The sequence below is a fragment of the Macrobrachium nipponense genome, chromosome 18, assembly GCF_015104395.2.
Source record: "Macrobrachium nipponense isolate FS-2020 chromosome 18, ASM1510439v2, whole genome shotgun sequence".
NCBI lineage: Eukaryota > Metazoa > Arthropoda > Malacostraca > Decapoda > Palaemonidae > Macrobrachium > Macrobrachium nipponense.
This window is the reverse complement of record NC_087211.1, coordinates 17,706,615-17,725,574: the sequence shown is the minus strand read 5'-3', so window position 1 is coordinate 17,725,574 and position 18,960 is coordinate 17,706,615. Positions and strand designations below refer to the sequence as shown.

The window sequence follows — 18,960 nt, the reverse complement described above, 5'->3', positions numbered from 1 at the left end:
ATATTACGCATATATAAACTTCCAGGCGCGTCCTGCGCTCCGTACACTTGCTCCTCGGCCGCTGGTTGGCACGTGCCACTGCTCCTGCCGCAGTAGAGCTACGCTTGGTGTTGTTGCTACTGCTTCTGCTGGAGTAGAGATTCAAAAGGTCCTCTGCCTCCTCCTCCTCCTCCTCCTCCGTCAGCGACTGGGTCCTCTTGTCCGAGGGGAATGACTGTTGGAGCAGACATGGTCGGCAATCACGGGCAAGTGTGGGGATCTTACGTCACGCCTTCTTCACCAGTTACCCCCTCTGCGACCGCTGGCATTACGGGCGCCGCCCCGTCGTCGTATCTTGTCGCGACGACGCCCGGGCCTCCTCCTCCTGCTGCTGCCCTCAGAGCCGTCGTGGCGGGCACCGACCTACCGAGGGGAACCTCGACACGATGCCACAGAGTCCAAGACCTGCGTCTGGTGCTGACGCAGGAGAAGTTTCGCCAGCAGAGGTTTTCAGACGCTGACGCACTCGATTTGAAGGTGAGACTTTTAGAGAATAGAAGAGAATAGAATAGAACAGAATAGAATACAGAATTTAGGCCAAAGGCCAAGCGCTGGAGACGATGAGGTCATTCAGGCTGAAACGGTGAGACGTTGTTTTTGATTAAGCTGACCTTGTGTCAGCACGGGCTCTTGCTCACCGAGCAGCCCGTAATAACGGTGAGAGTAAAAATAAAAAAACAAAAACAAAATTCAAAGGTGTAACTCAAAGCAGTTACACCATGAAACAATTATCAGGAGAGGGCTGAGGGAAAGTGAGATTGAAGAAAGAGATTACGAACGGAGGCACAGTAAAAGGGGTGAAAGGGGTTGTAGCTACGCATACGTTCTAAATATCTATAATAAGTGACGGCCACATCTGGAGTTTGCAAATCCATCTGGTCTTAAAAAACGATTTTAAGTTATTTCTTCACTAATTCCAAAGCTAAATCATATCAGCTAATGAAAAATCAAGGCTTTAAGCCGGTGGTGATAATATGAGCATTTAAGTAACATGTAAACAACCTTTGCAAAGCGAGGGGAGTCATTAGGACTAAAAGATGAAAATTTGTCGGTAACGATGAAGTCTGTTGGTTATTATTTCCGCGCAGGTCTGTAGATGTAATGTATGGTTAGGGTACCCTATGTTTGTTTGTTTGTTAGTGTGTCTGTGTGCGTGTGTATATGTTTGATGTGCTCGAAGGAAATGCTTATAAGACAATAAATAGTACTACAATCATAAATAGGTAATAAATATTACAGTGATATTAAACTTTATCATAATAAATAACATCATATTCATATTTACAAAATAATAGCTAATAATGTTTATGAAATAATAAATAACAATTCTGGCGTTAAATACCTCGATACAAAATTTATGTCTCTCTTCTCCTTGCTTGCAACATGGCCGCGTTACAAGCAGACGTCAACGTACTGCACATTTTGCAAGCATATTCAAGTGCTCCTCATACTGTATTATTATCCGGTTTGGAGGAATGGTCCAGGCTGATTGACAAAGCCATCACCACAAAGGCAATGGCGTAACAGAATCTAGGCCTACTACCAAGCTCTGGGACATAGGAGGTCATTCACTGTTGAAAGGGGAAATTGACGGTAAAAAAGTCTGAGAGGTGTAACAGGAGGACAACCTCAAAGCAGATTATTATTATTATTATCATTATTATTATTATCATGATTAACTCGCCACACAGGTCGTCGGAGGAGAACTGGTCGCAGGCGACGACCTACAACTATCATCGTGGCTTCCCTCACTCCCACTGGCCACCGACGTCCACACGGAAACTGCGACCCTCACGTACGCCCCGGAAAGCTACTGCAGAGGCGGGGGCCAAGGGCGTGACCTCAAAGGCCCGCGAGCCCTGAGACTGACGCTGACGAGGGCGCTGAAGGCGGGGGAAGGACTGGCCCTCTGGTTCTCCTCAGAAGTGGCTGCGAATCTGAGTCTACCCTTTCTCAACTTTTCCCACATACGAGGTTGGAGTCTCTGATTGGTTTTTGCAGTGTCCTTGCTTTATTATTATTATTATTATTATTATTATTACGTATTCAGAAGATGAACCCTATTCACATAGAACGGGGGGCTTTGACTTGAGATTCAATTATTATTATTATTAGTATTATTATTATTATTATTATTATCATAATTCAGAAGATGAACCCTATTCATAGGGAACAAGCCCACCACAGGGGCCACTGGCTTGAAATTCATTATTATTATTCAGAAGATAAACCCTATTTATACGGAACAAACCAATGGTGGCCAATGACTTGAAACTCAATCTTCCAAAGAATATGGTGCTCATTTGAGAGAAGTAACAGAAGGTAATGGGAAATACAGAAAAAAAGAGACTAGTTATTAGAAAGTGATAAATAGATTAACAAATTAATAAATAAATAAACATGTACGCAAAGTATTAAAATAATATAAGGTGAGTTGCTCTAGGTCTAGGGTAGTACTTACATTGCATCTTCGCTTCAACTTTCGGGTTTCCAATTGCACAACATTCTCAGGGAAACTGTTCCACAGGCCAATGTTGTGAAGAATAAAGGACCTCTGGGACTGATACGTTCGACTGCGAGACTTACTACAACCCGCAGCAACCATAACATTCATCCAGACCTCTTCCTACTACTGCCCTTGCATATCTGAAATGTTCTGGACTGGCAAAAGCTTTCATTCACTAAACCGGTTCATAGTGCTCGAAACATTTAAAGATTTGGATCCCAATTCCAGGAAATAACTTGGTTTTTTTTTTCCCCTCTTCCAGATGGCGCCTACGTGTGTCCCAAGTGCAATCTGCGGTACGCTGCGCCCAACCCCCTGAAACTACACCTGGCCACCCGTTGTGATACCATACCATCCCATATACTGTGGGATCGGCTGTCCACCGCCCCATCACAGCCAGCAGCGCCTCCTTGGTACACGCCCCTTCTGCCGTCTTCCTCCTCCTCCGTCAACAGCTTCCCGGTCAGACTGAAGAGCCCCCAGAAAAGCCTCAGATTATCGCGCCCAGGTCAGTTTCAGACGCGACTCTCCGAGGTGCCGAGAGCCCATCCTCACCTAGGCCTAACAAACACGTGTCACCTGATTCGACCAGCAGCCCCGTCAGTTCGCCAGAGCCGAATCTTTCGCTCTCCGCCGCCCACGAGCCAAAATCAGCTTTCCGGAGGGTCAGGAAGCACGAGCCGCCCTCATTGGCGATAAGATTCCAGGCTCTTCCGCATCCGTCTAGCCTCCTGCTGTCCCCTGGTCCCTCTCACGGCTTCTCCAGGCCACCGGCGACCCGCCCTTTCGCGTCGGGGCTCCCTTCCGAGGCTCTGATAAGCCCACACCTTTTCCTAGGATCGTTGTTGCCTTGCCACGCCCACCAGCCAGGAAGTGCCCAGACGATCATGCCGGTTATGCCCCTAACGGGAGGAGGAGGAGGAGGAGGAGGAGCCCGTCCCTTGCTCACCACTTCTGCAGCTCCACCTACAGTAGACCCTTGCGCTGAAATGGAAACGTTGGTGTCTAACCTAGGCCGAAGTAGACGCGGCCACTTATGCCTGTACTGCGGCAAGATCTATTCGAGGAAATACGGACTCAAGATTCACATTCGAACTCACACAGGGTACAAACCCCTCAAATGTAAGGTTTGCCTGAGGCCCTTCGGTGATCCGAGCAACTTGAACAAGCACGTTCGCCTCCACGCCGAAGGGGAGACGCCGTACCGCTGCGACCACTGCGGGAAGGTGCTCGTACGAAGGCGAGACCTCGACCGCCATTTGCGATCGAGGCACCCTGAGTTGCCCGTTCTGAATACCACTCATTCTCTGACGGACACTGACGAAGAAGGCGATCGAGATGACGAGGAAGTACCTGATGGCGATGATGATGACGGTGGTAATGAAGAGGATGACGGTGAAATAGTGGAAGTTGGTGACAGTGGCAGCGGCCACTTGGTGTCAACCACTCATGACACCTGAATGCTCCTCGACTGTAGCTATACCTCCCAGAAGCCAACGAATTTTCTAGGGTACATCCTTCTTATATTTAACATTATGCAATTGTTTTACCCCACGTGAAACTGTGCCAAAACACTGTGATATCCTGACCGTAATTATTCTATTTTTATTATATGGTGTCTTTGTACGTCTCAGATCTGATTATTGTACTGAATTTCTAATACGAGAAAATAAAATGGGCGAAGCTTTGACTGATCAACTACATTCAAGAGAATTTCAGCCATTTATTCACATCTGCTTGGTGTAATCGCCAGTCACATTTCAACTCCTCTGTAGTGAACACCTAAGTAGTTTTTCTTTCTTATCATTCAGTAGATGAAACGTAGTACTCATATGGAACAAAAGCGCCTCAGTGGCGTGGTTGATATGGTGTTTGCGTCCCACCTCGGTGGTCGCGGGTTCGATTCTCGGCCATTCCATTGACGAGTGAGAGATGTGTATTTCTGGTGATAGAAGTTCACTCTCGACGTGGTTCGGAAGTCACATAAAGCCGTTGGTCCCGTTGTTGAATAACCGCTGGTTCCATGCAACGTAAAAACACCATACAAACAAACAAACATGTGAAACAAGGCCACCACAACAGGGGCCATTATTGACTTCATATTAAAGCTTCCAAAGAATATGGTCTCTATTTCTTGATGGAATTAAGAATTCTAATTAAGAATTCTCAATTACATGGCACTGACTGGGAGAAAGGAATGGGTAATACAAAGGTTGACTGTGACTGAGATAAAGAATACAAAAAGTATTCGTGGATTACATGGGTAGGACCAATTTGCGGGAAAAACCAGTTGTAACTGAAGAAGTGTTTCCTGGAGGTAATAAGGGTAGGGGGGAGGAGGAGGTATACCTGGTCATTATTAGGTTAAAGCGAGAGTTAAGACAGCAGCTGTGGTCAGAGAATCATAGAACAAGCAGGCTGTGAAAAAAAAAAGGATTTAACCAATCCTAAGGACAACAAATCAAAAGCTTTGCAAAATTTGCTCGGTATGACTTTATCTTTATTCATGACTCTTCGTACAAAGATGATTATTCACACGCAAGTATCGAACAGGAAACGACTGATTTTGCCCAACATGAGCACAGTATTGTAATAAACTTAAAGAATAGTTTTCCCACGCAAGAATTCTGCCTGCTAAATAAATACCAGTTGTTTCAGTCAACCAATTTTCAGCCTAACAAAAGCAAGGATTTGGTAATTTGATATATATAAACTGTATATATACTCAGTGGTCTTAAAAAAAAGTTATCCTTACTGATTAAAAAACTACATGAGCAATAATTACTTAGCTGCTGATATTCCCTGCTAAAAGAGGGTTTACAAAAGTGAGTCAGTGGAAACAGTAGAATAGACTCAGGAAACTTACTGGACTCTGAGCCTAGATGGATATATAAATATCTCTCTCTAGAAGAGCCACTATGGAGGGAACACATTTCGTCTGTATTATCTTCAAGCCATTCCTCGTTGTACTCAACAGGTTTCTCTGTTCTAACCGCATTGTACTAGAATGCAAATCAACTTTACAATAACACGACGGAAAGGACAACGATAAATGTTGAATTTTCTCTAGTAGGCCTAGAGAAAATTCGTTATCGTTAACGACACTTAGAGAGAGAGAGAGATTCTCCTAGGACTTCTCCATTCTCCATAACGGCACACGCAGAGAGAGAGAGAGAGAGATACTCCTAGGACTACTCCATAACGACTCACAGAGAGAGAGAGAGAGAGATACTCCTAGGACTACTCCATAACGACTCACAGAGAGAGAGAGAGAGAATGCGTCTAGGTGCACAGTTCAATGCATAACTTTCTTATGTATCTAGAAACAAGTTACCTGTTTGCTTTATATAAGTCACAACTGATAGTAAAAATAAATAAATGACGTTTGCAGATCACATTACGAAAACACCTAGTTACTACTAGCGAGAGCAACAAAGCTGCGATAGCTCCTGCGACCAATGGGATTTTGGAATGATTCAGTAGTACCATAGCAGCTGCCGTGGTGAAGTAATGGAAGAAGAAAGTAGGCCTAGGAGGGATGAGTCTGGAAATTTACCTTTATATTAACTAAGAAAAAACAATTTTAAAATCAATGCGCGACGAATGCGATAGCCAGAAGGAAAGACAAAATAAACAAAAAAATAAACTGTTTATTTGACCACAGAGTAAATTCATCTTCTTGGTGGGAAATATCTGCAATTCATTCCTGTTCAAGTAATTTGAAAAAAAAGGAGTCATTTGAACTCGTATACAAATACACACTTACACACACAAACACACACATAAATATGTACACCCGTGCCCACAGTATAAATATGAATAACTAGTAGGACGCAAATGTCTGTTGCACGCATGCGTGAAAAATGTTTGCGTGGAAGAACGAATCGTGTCCACGTCGTGTGTGACAGATTGTGATTAAATATTCGGCTATGAATGACCATGATCAATGAGAGAGGGAGAGTGAGAGAGAGACAAGACAAAATATTTACAAAAGCTTGACGATATGACACCAAATCATTGTACTACAACTTGCTGAATACAATCATCGTGAATCGTAATTGATATAATCTTTAAAGTACACAATCAGAATTAGCCAATCCCGTGAAAATATTAAAATGTACATAAAAAAAATCTTAGCCAGAAGACATTTTCCATTGCAAAAAATTATGTTTTACCCTTAGGTTAGAGAGAGAGAGAGAGAGAGAGAGAGAGAGAGAGAGAGAGAGAGAGAGAGAGAGAGAGGTAAGGAGGGGAGACTATGCAGAAATTGAAAAGGGAATGTACAGTACGCCATCATGACAAATTGTTTAAGATATAAATACAATATCCACAACGGAAGCATAAAATGTACAAAAGTCTCATTTGACATCTAGACTACTACACTTCATAAATAATTCGTGCAATTTTTAAGTGAAATGTTAATACAGCCATGCCATTTTTGAAATACTTATTTTTTTCCCATGGGGTCAAAATATTAACAAAAATATTGAGACATCAGGCAGTTTACAGGTACAGGGTTCTTGATTCGAAATGGAATATTCAGTCAAAAGTTTATATATGTATATATATATATATATATATATATATATATATATATATATATATATATACACACACATATACACACACACACACACACACACACACATATATATATATATATATATATATATATATAATATATATATATATATATATATATATAGATATATATATACTGCATCATGCTGCATAGATTATCTACAAACTGACAAAGTTACCGCATACAGGAACACTCAGTATCCAAAGTCTTAAAAAAAAAAAAACACACACTAAAAACGTTTTATTCGCGTTTCAGTACAAAAATAGTCTAGGCTGCATCAGATAGCAGAATAGAAAACGTGCGATACACACCGAAAGTGGTAGTATTAGTAGTAATTGTGAAGGCTTGCCTTTGCAACAGCTCTCACCTTATATGAAAAACAGCACCAGAAGATCAACACGAAGACACTTTAAAATGACACAGCGTACTCTCATACCAGTAAGTATGCACGCATGTATTTATGCATGCATGCACGTCTAAGTGCATGGAAGGGATAAAAATACGAAAACTATGGCTACTAGTATAAAGGCACGTGCAAGGCCACAATGTTGATGAGGGTTAAGCCTTCTCTTGAGGCGGTGTCGAAGGCGGGATCTCAACAGAAGTCGATTCAGGTGAAGAAAATGAAGGATTAAAATAGTGAAATGTTAAAAAAAGAAGAAGAAATAACGTAATAGTAATAATAATAATAATAACGTAAAAGGCACAAGAGTTATGCAAACATATGAAGGCAACGGACTGACGTCACAATAAAGGCCACTTTAGTATATAACTACATCAAATGTATTATTATTTCTGTAATTATAATCATTAGTATTATTATTATTACAAGCCAGGCCACAACCCCAGCTGAAATAGCAGGGACTGAATAGAGAAAGCAGGAGAAAAGTGAAAAGTACTTTAATTATGCAAAACAACGAAGACCTGCTCTTCTGAATGTCTTCAGGAAAAGGAATGTAACTGAAGATTGTAATTACTGATGAGTATATTCAGTATGACGGAGAAAGCGTCAAGAGTGAATAAAGAAAAAGGAAAGAAACACATCTCTCCTGTATAAAGCAACTATTGCCTGGTTCCCCCAGGTCTCAGCTTGGCTGGAGTGGGGGCACACTTAGCCCACTGATATCTATACTTATATATTCGGTCTCTGAGACCTTCAGTGACAGAGCTGTGACCCGACCTCTGACCCTGCCACTTGGGAGTGACCTTTGAACCTTCGAGTGAAACAACTTTTAAAATATAAGCGATTCGTTTTGCTCACTCACCTATTCAACTCACTGTTGAATATCAAACAAATCATGGTACATCTTTCCCGTAGAAGGGGATTTAAATGTGTCTAATGTTCACTTAAACTGTTTTCCCAAGGGAAGTGGAAATTATAAATGTTCGTTCCATACTCACAGCCATTGCAATTCCATCGGTATCACAAAGCGTATCTCATAAGACAACCGCAGTCGAAAGTCTTTGAATATGTTTACAAAAATTTGTTTGGAAAATAACAAATATACATCTAGCTCTTCAACGAGAGAACAGGGTCACAGAACTATTTCAGGAATAGCTCATACACATGATAATTAAAAAAAATTCAGTGACCTCAAGAAAACAAGGAAATACACTCAGTAACTATCACATGAGTTTGTATGCACCACAGGCATTTCTTAGTTCACCTAAACAAGAATTCACCCTCATGAATTTGGTAAGACCATTGGTCCAAGTATATCTGACACGCTTATGTTTTTGTTGGAGTCTATCGGTAAGTAACCAAACCTCTCCATGACGGGCGAGCAAGCGTCCTGCACAGCCTTCAGTCTGTAGTCATCGAGTTTCGTGACCCAGTAGGTGACTCTCTTCTTGGACTCCCGCGAAGTACTCCAAGGCTTGTCGTAGTTCTTGGTGGTGTGCGAGTCCAGGAACTCCTTCATTTTAGGGTCGAAGTCTAGACCGAGATAATCCAGAAGCTCCTTCGTCTTGTTGACGGGATTGAGAGATAGGTCCTCGTAGCGTAGCGTGTACACACGACCGGGGAAGTCCTTCTGCAGCTGGATGGCAGCTGTCAGGTCGTCGTCCATGTCTGCACAGAGGTAAGAGGGATCATTGCAGTCCTTGGAACTGCACCATTTCACTGTGCCCACTCGGGAGTTGATGACTCCGCGTGGGTCCCTCACCAGGTACACAATTCGAACATTGAGCTTCTTGTCCTCTAAGACAGGTCTGAGGAGCTTTAGTCGCAACCTCACGAGCTTCATGGTTGCCCAGGGAAACAGCTTGCAGGCTCCTCTCAGGAAGGACTCGTTGTAGCACATGGCATCGCCGTAGTCGTCAGAGCTGCAGGACTGCCACAACACGGTGTTCCTGCTGAACATGTCCCGTATTTTAACTGCTGTCTTGATGTAATCGTCTTGCCCGTTATAGCTGGAAATGGAAAGTCGTTTAGTTTGGCAGCCTGAGCATCATTATTTTCTAATCCTAAACTACTTTAATAAAGACCAGGTACTTAGCTGAGTTTCAAGTATGAGTAAGATATAAGCGTAAAAATACTGTGGAACAGATGGTTAAGTGTGAAGCCACACCACATCAAAACATGCCATAAACACACACTGGCGTTCGATTCCCCGCTCTGCCAACGCAGAATCTGAGGAATTTATTTCTGGTGATAGAAATTCATTTCTCGATGTGCTTTGGAGCCCACAATAAGCTGTAGGTCCCGTTGCTAAGTAACCAATTGGTTCCTAGCCACGCAAAAATATCTAATCCTTCGGGCCAGCCCTAGGAGAGCCGTTAATCAGCTCAGTGGTCTGGTAAAACTAAGGTATACTTAACTTATTACATTTTGTCACAAATTGGTTTAAAACAAGTCAGGGACTAAGTGAAGAACAAACTTTGGCAAATGCTGGATAATCGTATGAAGCACTAGTTTTAGAATAACTAATAGGTCATTAACATGTATTCAACCTATCTGTGATATGTGTGTGACAAGTTGCTGATGTGTGTTCACATCTTTTACTGGTGTGTGGACACACCCTCAGGTGTTTTGTCGAAATTCTAACAACTGCAGAACATGAGGGAAGAAACATGACCACTATAATATATAGCATCTGAGAGCTTGTTTATAGAATTAATAACGTGTTGTTACTTGTATTCAACCTGTCTCAGGGACTACTACTAAAGGAAACTACTCTCTTACTTGCACAGCAGGAGGGAGTGTACCAACTTCTGGGCTTTGTCCGAGTCACCACCATCCCTGATCTGTCGAAGACCGAACTGCATGAGGGGCTCATAATGGTTGTACACGGCAGGATGGGACGCCAACAGCTCCTCCAGGAATGTTGATCCTGAACGCCAGGTTGTAGCTATGACAATCTGGAATGGAGGGATCTTCGTTCTAACTAGTCCATTGTCACTATACTTCAATGGACTAAACCTTTTTTTAGACACAGAATGAACTGGGGAGATTTAAATCCTGAATTCAGGCCACAAAAGGGAGATTTTCTTTAGAAGAACACTGAATCAGGGAATGCAAATCTTGAATTTAGGCCACAAAAGGTGAGATCTGGATTTCTAATTATGATTTAGGTGCACTCCACTACTTGACTTTTAAAAGGAATTTCATCCAGTCATTGAATCTCGAAATAAAAATGAATTGCACTGCCTAGTTCTCCTGGGGCAAAATGAAGATCGCTAAGCCTACATACTTAAAAATGAATTAATTTGAGATTGAAATGTGTAATTGAGAACGTAAATGTAAAGTTATTGGCATAAATTATAAGTGAATGTAATAAACAAATGTTGGATTTTGTAAAATTATTACAAAAAGATTGCAAACTTGAGACAAAACAAACCGAAACAACACTCCAAATGAATCTGAACTCTCTAAATACATTACAGTTACAAGACGCTAAGCTTTACCTGAAGGGGCTCCGGTCTTGGATGCTCAGATAAGGCCAGTGCCTTGTGGGCAGCGTCCATAATCAGTGGATACTTCTTCCCGCTGACTTCCTCCAGTAACCGAATCTGCAATGAAGGCATCATAGATTAGACCTATAGGATATAGTCCAGTGTTGGATAGGCCTAGCTCATTACATTTACCCAGTAGAGAGAGATGATAATCCAGTGTTAGATACACTAGCTATGTATACGTACTGAGTATATGCTATGAAATTTCAGTGTTAGAAAGACCTAGCTATGTAAATGTACTCAGTATAATGCTATGATAAGCCAGTGTTTGATAGGTCTGGCTATGTATAACCCTGGACAGATTCCAACAGCTTTTTTTGGTCCTGTCATGTTTACTCAGCATGCACAGTCTAAATGAGGTCAGCTACTACTGATGCAGGACCTAATAGCCTGTACACATATGCCCTGAAGAAAATTAATCAGATGATCAGAAGCCAGCTTGAGAGTCCTCTATAAACACCCCCAGAAGATTTGCAGTTACTGGCTACTGCTTCTGCTAGGCCAGGTTAGATACACAGACAAAGACTCACTTTCTGGTCCCATACACAACCAAATATGGTCACTGGAATGTATTCACAAACAGCAGTTGCAATTGTAAGTGAAAAGAATTTGGTTCATACAAGGAAAACTTTTCCCCTGGCCACTTACTACTTCAACAATTGTGTCTTTCGTTTCACTGCCCAAACCTATGACTAGCTAGTCTTTCCATGTGTCTTGCAGACTGCTCTTGAAACAAACGGTCAGCTTAGTCTTAACTAACTAACTTGAAATTCAAGCTTCCAAAGAATATGGTGTTCATTCGAAAGAAGTAACAGAAGGTAATGAAAAATCCAGAAAGAGGACATCAGTTACTAGAAAAAGAGATAAATTAACAAATAAATTTCTTAATGATAAAGAAGCTGCGCTCTAGAAAGATTCTCAAGGCTAACTCTTCACAGCAAGATATACTAGAAATTGTGCTAATCAGCTATGTGTTTCTGAGACATATTACTCAGAAGTGGAGTGAAGTGAGTCCCAGTATGTTTAGCCTTACAGACTGGGAAAAAATGGCTTTGGCAGATTCTGTAAAGCAGCTCTCTCAAATATATGTAAAAGTATTGTCATCCATAACAAGCTGACAACGCCATATTCACCATAAAGAAAATGTCTGAAAGTAGATGGATCAGGCCTTTCGATACCAAAACTTGTAATTAAAAGAAAAGAAGACAATTTTCACTGAATTTGTCCAGATGAGTCGAAATGATGCCATAAGGAGCACATTCCAGAGGGGTGTCTAATTGCTCTTCAAGGTTCCTGGAAAGTTGGTCTTTTTAAGCTTCGGTACGAGTACCTTGACTCAATACAGGCAGGAAACTATTAAGTATGCCAGTGCAGATAGTGTAGTAGGCCTTGCTACTTATTACACCCAGAAAACCTTGACAGCATTTAGACTCGTTTGAACTGGGGTTAACGCTGCCTTTGGCCAGGTGAACAGTAAGTGTTTTTTTTTTTTATATATATATCAAATTCATCACTCAGTGCTAGAGGCTATGCGCTCAGTTTCAGTGACAGCTTGTCAAGTTGCGGCAACGCTGTTTTCAGTGATGTTCTCAGTGAGCCTAGAATATTCTAGACTCTCTCTCTCTTTTTAGCGTTGGTTAATGATACATTTTCTTTTCAGAAACTAGAATCTCTCTCCATAACTTGATTAATAACATCATTTTACTTATTGATTTTGAATATTTACAAACACCCCAAGTTTATTTCTTCTGCACACAGACACACACACTATGTATATATATATATATATATATATATATATATATATATATATATATATTATAATCTAGAATCATAATATCGTCTCCGGGCAGGCTTCAGAACAGTCATACACAGTAAACACTGCCCATTCGGATATCAAGACAGACCGTGGACCAACTTGATTACACATTTTCTTCTTCATTCGAAAGTTTACAGGTCTCACACGACTCAGAAATGATCTGAATTGATGACGGATTGTTTAAAAGAGATATTTTGTTAGAATTTGGCCGCCAGTCCTGCCTTCAGAATGTATACAAGGACCATCATATTTCTTAAAGTTTCTGTCATGATTTAGCCAGTTATCGACTACGCATTCTTCTAACTACGAACAAAAGCAGAAGGCAAGCGTTTCCCATGAGGACATCGACTAAAAACTATACAGATTCGAGGTCGACGGAGAGAGAAACGCGCTTTGCTCAACGGTGACATTTACTGGAAATCTTTCACCCGCTGGAAGTAAGCTGCCAGACGTACAATACAGACTCGCCCTTGGGGCACGCCCAGCACCGTGGATGTCTTTTTACAGTTTGCAGAGCCGTATGAATAAAAGGGTGAAATGTACATCGGGCTACGGTTGGGGGATGGGGGAGCATTTCCATAGCGCGAAGAAACCCCATTTACTGAAAGGATGACGGTGTTTGTCCAGGAGAGAATCTCTAGATTCGCGGAGTTACCCGGGTGGAGAAATGTCAGGGAAAGTGGGAGTCGATTGCGGTAGCATGTGACAGGTTAATTTACTATTAAGGCCACGGAGTTACACTCTCACATGCGTGCATCGTCAGCCGTTTGTGGTGAGCATTGTAGCTCTCTCATGGAATAACAGCTCTAAGCATCGTTCACTGAATTATTATTTATTCAGGAGATGAAGAACCCTATTCATATGGAACAAGCCCGCCACAGGGGCCACTGACTTGACATTCAAGCTTCCGCAGAATGTGTCGTTCACTCGAAAGGAATAACAGAAGGTCATGGGGAATACAGAAAGAGATCAGTCATTAAAACAACAGATAAATTAACAAACAAGTAAGAATATACTTATATTATTGAAATACATAGAATTGTATGAGGGTTGTAATGCATTGCATCTTCGCTTCAACTTCTGAAGAGGCTCCAGTTACACAACATCCTCAGGGAGCCTCCTCCTCCACAGTCTAACGGTGGGAGGAATGAAGGAACTCTGGAGCTGAGAGTGAATCCCTTTGCGCTCAGAACAGCATAAGAGCTGACTTTTGACTGTCATAATAGAATGATCATACTCGTCTTCCTCTCCTCTTTTCTTTGATCTGAGAAGGTTATTGGGAAGATGGGTCGCATCTATAGACTCAAGAACGCCTACCTCCAGAGGAGAGTGTCTTTTTAGGGTCCTGGCTGCACTCACTTTTTTCACTGTTACTTCTTAATCAAAATGCGGTATTTTCTCTCAGTCCCACCTTTGGATCATTCTGCTTCATCTTTATTTTCTGGGTTGCTTTGTTTTAGCTGTCCAGCCGCTCCAACTTTCCTACCTCAATTCCTCACCTGCATCAATCGTCTCTTCTCGGTCGTATAAAGATGGAAGAAAAATAGATTTTTCTGTACAACGTATAATGCTGTTTAAAACAGTCAGCTACGATCGGTAGGTATCAGTTGCTCACCAGCTGCGGTGGAGTGAGGGTGCATCCCATGCCTTCGGAAAGCACTGCCAGATGCACGATCCATTGGGGCTAACTTTAACTTTAAACACAATAAAAACTACTGAGGCTAGAGGGCTGCAATTTGGTATGTTTGATGATTGGAGGGTGGATGATCAACATATCAATTTGCAGCCCTCTATCTTATGTAGTTTTCTTTAGATCTGAGGTCGGACAGACAAAGCCACCAGGTTATAAAAACACACACATCCTCGACCTCTCCATTACCTTCAGCGACTGGAGTGCCTGGTTGATGCGGATTTCGGGAACGGAGTGGGGGTCCTTCGTCGAGTCCAGCATCCGCCATAACTTCTGAAGTTGCTTCGTGTCCAGGGCTGAGAAGTTCTTCAGAAGCTCCTCCTTGGCCTTGTTCTGCTGCTGCTTCTTCAACTACGGGAAGAACAAGAAGAAGAAGAAGAAGAAGCTATTATCATTATTATCACGGAACAAGCCCACTAAAGGGAGTCACTGATTTGAAATCCAAGCTTCCAAAGAATAGGGCGTTCATTTAAAAGAAGTAACAGAAGTTAATAGAAAACACAGAAAGAACAGATCAGTAATTACATAAAACAAAATAATCGAGCAAATTAATAGATAGATAGATAAAAATGTAAGTGAATCATTAAACTAAAATGAGAACCGCTTCAGGATAGCAATGAGTTGCATCTTCGCCTCAGCTTTTGTGGCTCCAATTTTTACAAGATTCCCGGAGAGGCTGTCCCACAAAGGAGGAAAGACTGACCTAAGAAATGCCTTTCTTTCGCCACTGAATAACCCATTGTTCTTGACTGAAATGGCATCAAGAGTAAAATAATAGAGTTTACGTTACTTAAATCGAAGTGAAATAATTTTTGAAAATTCCCTGCCAGAGGACTGATTGAAATGTACAAAAAAAAAAGTAAAGCAACAATTGATAATATGACACAGAAAATGATTCTTAGTAATATTCATCTTTCTGTTTACCCTAGATCAGAAGTATCTGAAGATACTGAAAAATGTCAGTGAATGTCAGTGCAAAATCTGATAAAAGAAAAATATCAATTTCAGCTATAAGCCCCTTCTCAGGCAGAATCACTGATTCTAACACAACTTCAGGCAAAAATAATGAAAGTGAGCTGTTCAGTTACTCATCATGAAGACAACCAGCGAAAGTCCTTGCCACAGAAGCTCTGAAGAAGAAGGCTCTAACTTACATCCTTGTCATTTCTTGCCGTGCCCTGGCTCTCTGGCTCTGGGGCCTGGGTTGACGAGGGCTGCTGCAGTTGCTGTTGCTCAACCACTGGCAGGAGTCTCTGGCCTCTTGAGGGATCCTCTATCACAGTCTCTGTAAGGAGAGGGAGAAATGAACTTGCGCACCGGTTGACGTTGATGTCTTTTCTCTCAGATGAATTCCTATTGTTACTATTGTTTTTAATTGATTTTAATGATCAGTTATGACTGCCTGTTTCTTTACCTTTTTTTATACTCTCGAATGTTGTCAGTATTTTGACCTGTGGTATTGTGGGAAGTCTGATCTTTTTCACTACTTTGCCTTGGTATTTAGTTAGGATTAATTTGGGAGCCATGGAGGGGACGTAGATCTACTTGTTGAGTCACCAGTAACCACTACCAGGTTCCCCCTGGCTGGTCCTAGTGTAGGGAGCTGAGCCACTGATCTAGTGTACATATTTGGTCTCTGGGACTGACCACATGTGAGTAATGCTTCTGCTGCTCATGAGCAAACTTGAAAACTTTAAAGAGACTCTACAAGTGTCAGCTTGTAAAGCAATCGGTGTTTAACATTATGTTATGGGTGGGTTTATTTCAACTCTTGTAACACCGGACATGAATTTGCTAGATATTTCACATGGTCAGCTATTATTATTATTATTATTATTATTATTATTATTATTATTATTATTATTATGATTATTTATATTATTCATATGGAACAAGTCCACCAAAGGGGTCACGGACTTCCAAAGAATATGCTGTTCATTAAGAAGAAGTAAGAAAAGGTAAAAAAGAAAACATAAGTTAATGAATATATAAAAATGTATTAAAATGCAAGGCGAATGGTTGTAGGATAGTCAATTATCACATCTTCGCCTGAACTTCTGCAAAAGTTCCAATTGTACGACATCCTCTGAAGGGAGACTGACCTGAAATACGCTCAGATCGTTCTTGGTGGTGTAATGGGTTAAGGGTTGGGATCTTTCCTCCCAACAAAATTCGGGGGTTGTTATCTGGGACTAATATTTCTTGGGGGTGTCATTATCTTTATGATATTTCATTCTTTTGTTGGTGTTTTTTTTTTTTTTTTTTACGGTCATCCCCAACGGGCTTGTGGTACTAATTACGCCTTTGGAAGGTGGATACATAGCGGGGTTAAACCCCTTAGGGGGGATCATTATCTTTAAGATATTTATAGTCTTATTTTGTGATTTTTTTATGGGCATCCCCAATGGGCTTGTGGTACTAAATACGCCTTTGGAAAGGTGGATAATCGCGGGTTAAACCCCTTAGGGGGGGATCTTATCTTTAAGATATTTATAGTCTTTGTCGGATTTTTATGGGCATCCCCAATGGGATGTGTACTAAGTACGCTTTGGAAAGGTGGATACATAGCGGGTTATTTAAAACCCCTTGGGTGGTGGGATCATTTATACGTTTTTATATTTACAGTCTTTTGTTGATTTTTTTTATGGGCATCCCCAATGGGCTTATGGTACTAAACACACCTTTGCAAAGGTGGATACATAGCAGGATAAAACTGTTGTGGCAGGGGGGGCGTCATTATCTTTTTGGTATTTACAGTCTTTTGTTTACATTTTTACGGTTATCCCCAACGGGCTTGTGGTACTAAACACGCATCTGTAAAGGTGGATACATAGCGGGTTAAAACCCTTGGGGAGTCCCTACCTAGGGAAGACCCAAGTTCCATTACCAGCGTGGGTTCAGATCCCACTGGGGGAAGTTAGCCTCTCTCACCTGAGGTAGTACTTCGGTGAGTCAAGATCTGGACGGCCAAGAGGAGGCAGATCAGAGTCAGGATGACCACCACGCGTCTTGTTCTGCTGGCTGCTAGCACCGCCCACATCTTGCCCAGCATCCGCATCTGAAAAAAAGAGAAAACTTCTTTGTAGGTACAAGGAGTTACAAGGATTAGGATGTCTCAAAGACTTGTTAGTCCATCCTAAGAGGAGACATCGTGTGCTCACTTATCGCTAGGAGCAGGTTTTACTGTTCATTTACTGTCCTCCTAATGAATTTGTCTATGGGCTTCCATGCGTCGTTTGATCCAGCAAATGGTCCAAAGGAGATTAGAGGATTTCCATAACCCGATCCCGAGGGACAAAACACAAGATAGACACAAAGAAATAGTGATATACCACCAGATATCATACAACAAACACCACGAAGATGAAAAGAAAGCCATCCTTGGTATACTGCGAAGAGGAACCACCCGTAGCGCCATATAACAAAATACCAACCAGAATTTACTGCAACCCGAACCTTACGGCCTGACTAATAATGAAAAATAGTGCGGCCCCATCGACGGAGAAAGAGGTTGAATCTGATATAGTATACAAGTTTGTCTGTGCTGACGAGCAATGTCAGTCCCCCAAAAAATGCTATATTGGACACACAACCACCACACTCAAACGACGCATGCAGGCCCATAGAAACCAAGGCGCCATTCACCAGCACTTTTTAGATACCCACAATAAAAAACCATCGTTACAAGAACTTCTCACAAATACCAAAATAATACACAAGAAAGGCAACTACAACCGTTTATTGATATCTGAAGCAGTCAGCATCGCCATGCAACACCCCAACCTTAACAACATCGAACGCAAGGCAGAAAGATCCTTGCCCTCGTGGAACAAAACCGCCACACGCGGACAGGAGCGCACAATGACATTCAATAAATTAAACATATGTGTAATTAGTGTATATTTATATATAATGTGTATATAATGACCTAATTTCTACTTATGATATAATTTTTGTTGTTAACATAGTTATTTATTAGTCTTATTTTATTTTTCACTATAGTCCTTTGTAGATACTTAAAACTAGGTCTTTGACAACTGTACTACCTTTCCGTCCTAATGACATAAAACGCATGCAGGTTCATATTTGTATCTACGTATACGGGCTGCTCTACGAGCAAGAGCCCGTGCTGGCACAAGGCCATCTTAATCTCAAACAACAGTACGCTTGATAACGTCAATACGTATAGGTTGACGAAACAGCTGTCGCGTGTAAAAATACTGGAGTAAATGGAAGAACCCCATTATGTGTCCATTAGTAACCTGAACAATGAAGTGAAGAAAATAATTAGAAAATATGAAGCAATTTCAAAAAAGCTGGTTAACAGAGAAAAAGCCATTCTGCTCAATGAATGTTGTATTCGTGAAAAA

General features: G+C 41.5%; 2 protein-coding genes across 5 annotated transcripts in view; one reads left to right on the top strand and one right to left on the bottom strand.

Annotated features, from left to right (window-relative positions):
- Positions 1-4,611, top strand: part of LOC135196893 (PR domain zinc finger protein 13-like) — a 5,046-nt gene extending 435 nt beyond the window's left edge. Inside the window, 4 exon segments of the mRNA XM_064223680.1 lie at positions 1-516; positions 1,731-2,013; positions 2,808-3,233; positions 3,236-4,611. The exon segment at positions 1-516 is cut by the window's left edge and continues 435 nt beyond it. Of these exon segments, the coding sequence (XP_064079750.1) occupies positions 211-516; positions 1,731-2,013; positions 2,808-3,233; positions 3,236-4,005 (1,785 nt within the window). The 5' untranslated portion in view covers positions 1-210 and the 3' untranslated portion in view covers positions 4,006-4,611.
- A 2,640-nt stretch (positions 4,612-7,251) lies between these two features.
- LOC135196891 (carbohydrate sulfotransferase 4-like) overlaps positions 7,252-18,960 on the bottom strand; it is a 69,097-nt gene continuing 57,388 nt past the window's right edge. For all 4 annotated transcript variants that reach the window (XM_064223679.1, XM_064223677.1, XM_064223678.1 and 1 more), the window contains 6 exons: positions 17,522-17,648; positions 15,745-15,875; positions 14,780-14,941; positions 11,034-11,138; positions 10,312-10,487; positions 7,252-9,539 (listed from right to left, as the gene is read on the bottom strand). In XM_064223679.1, coding sequence (XP_064079749.1) covers positions 8,813-9,539; positions 10,312-10,487; positions 11,034-11,138; positions 14,780-14,941; positions 15,745-15,875; positions 17,522-17,648 — 1,428 coding nt within the window. In that variant the 3' untranslated portion in view covers positions 7,252-8,812. The remainder of the gene's footprint in view (positions 9,540-10,311; positions 10,488-11,033; positions 11,139-14,779; positions 14,942-15,744; positions 15,876-17,521; positions 17,649-18,960) is intronic.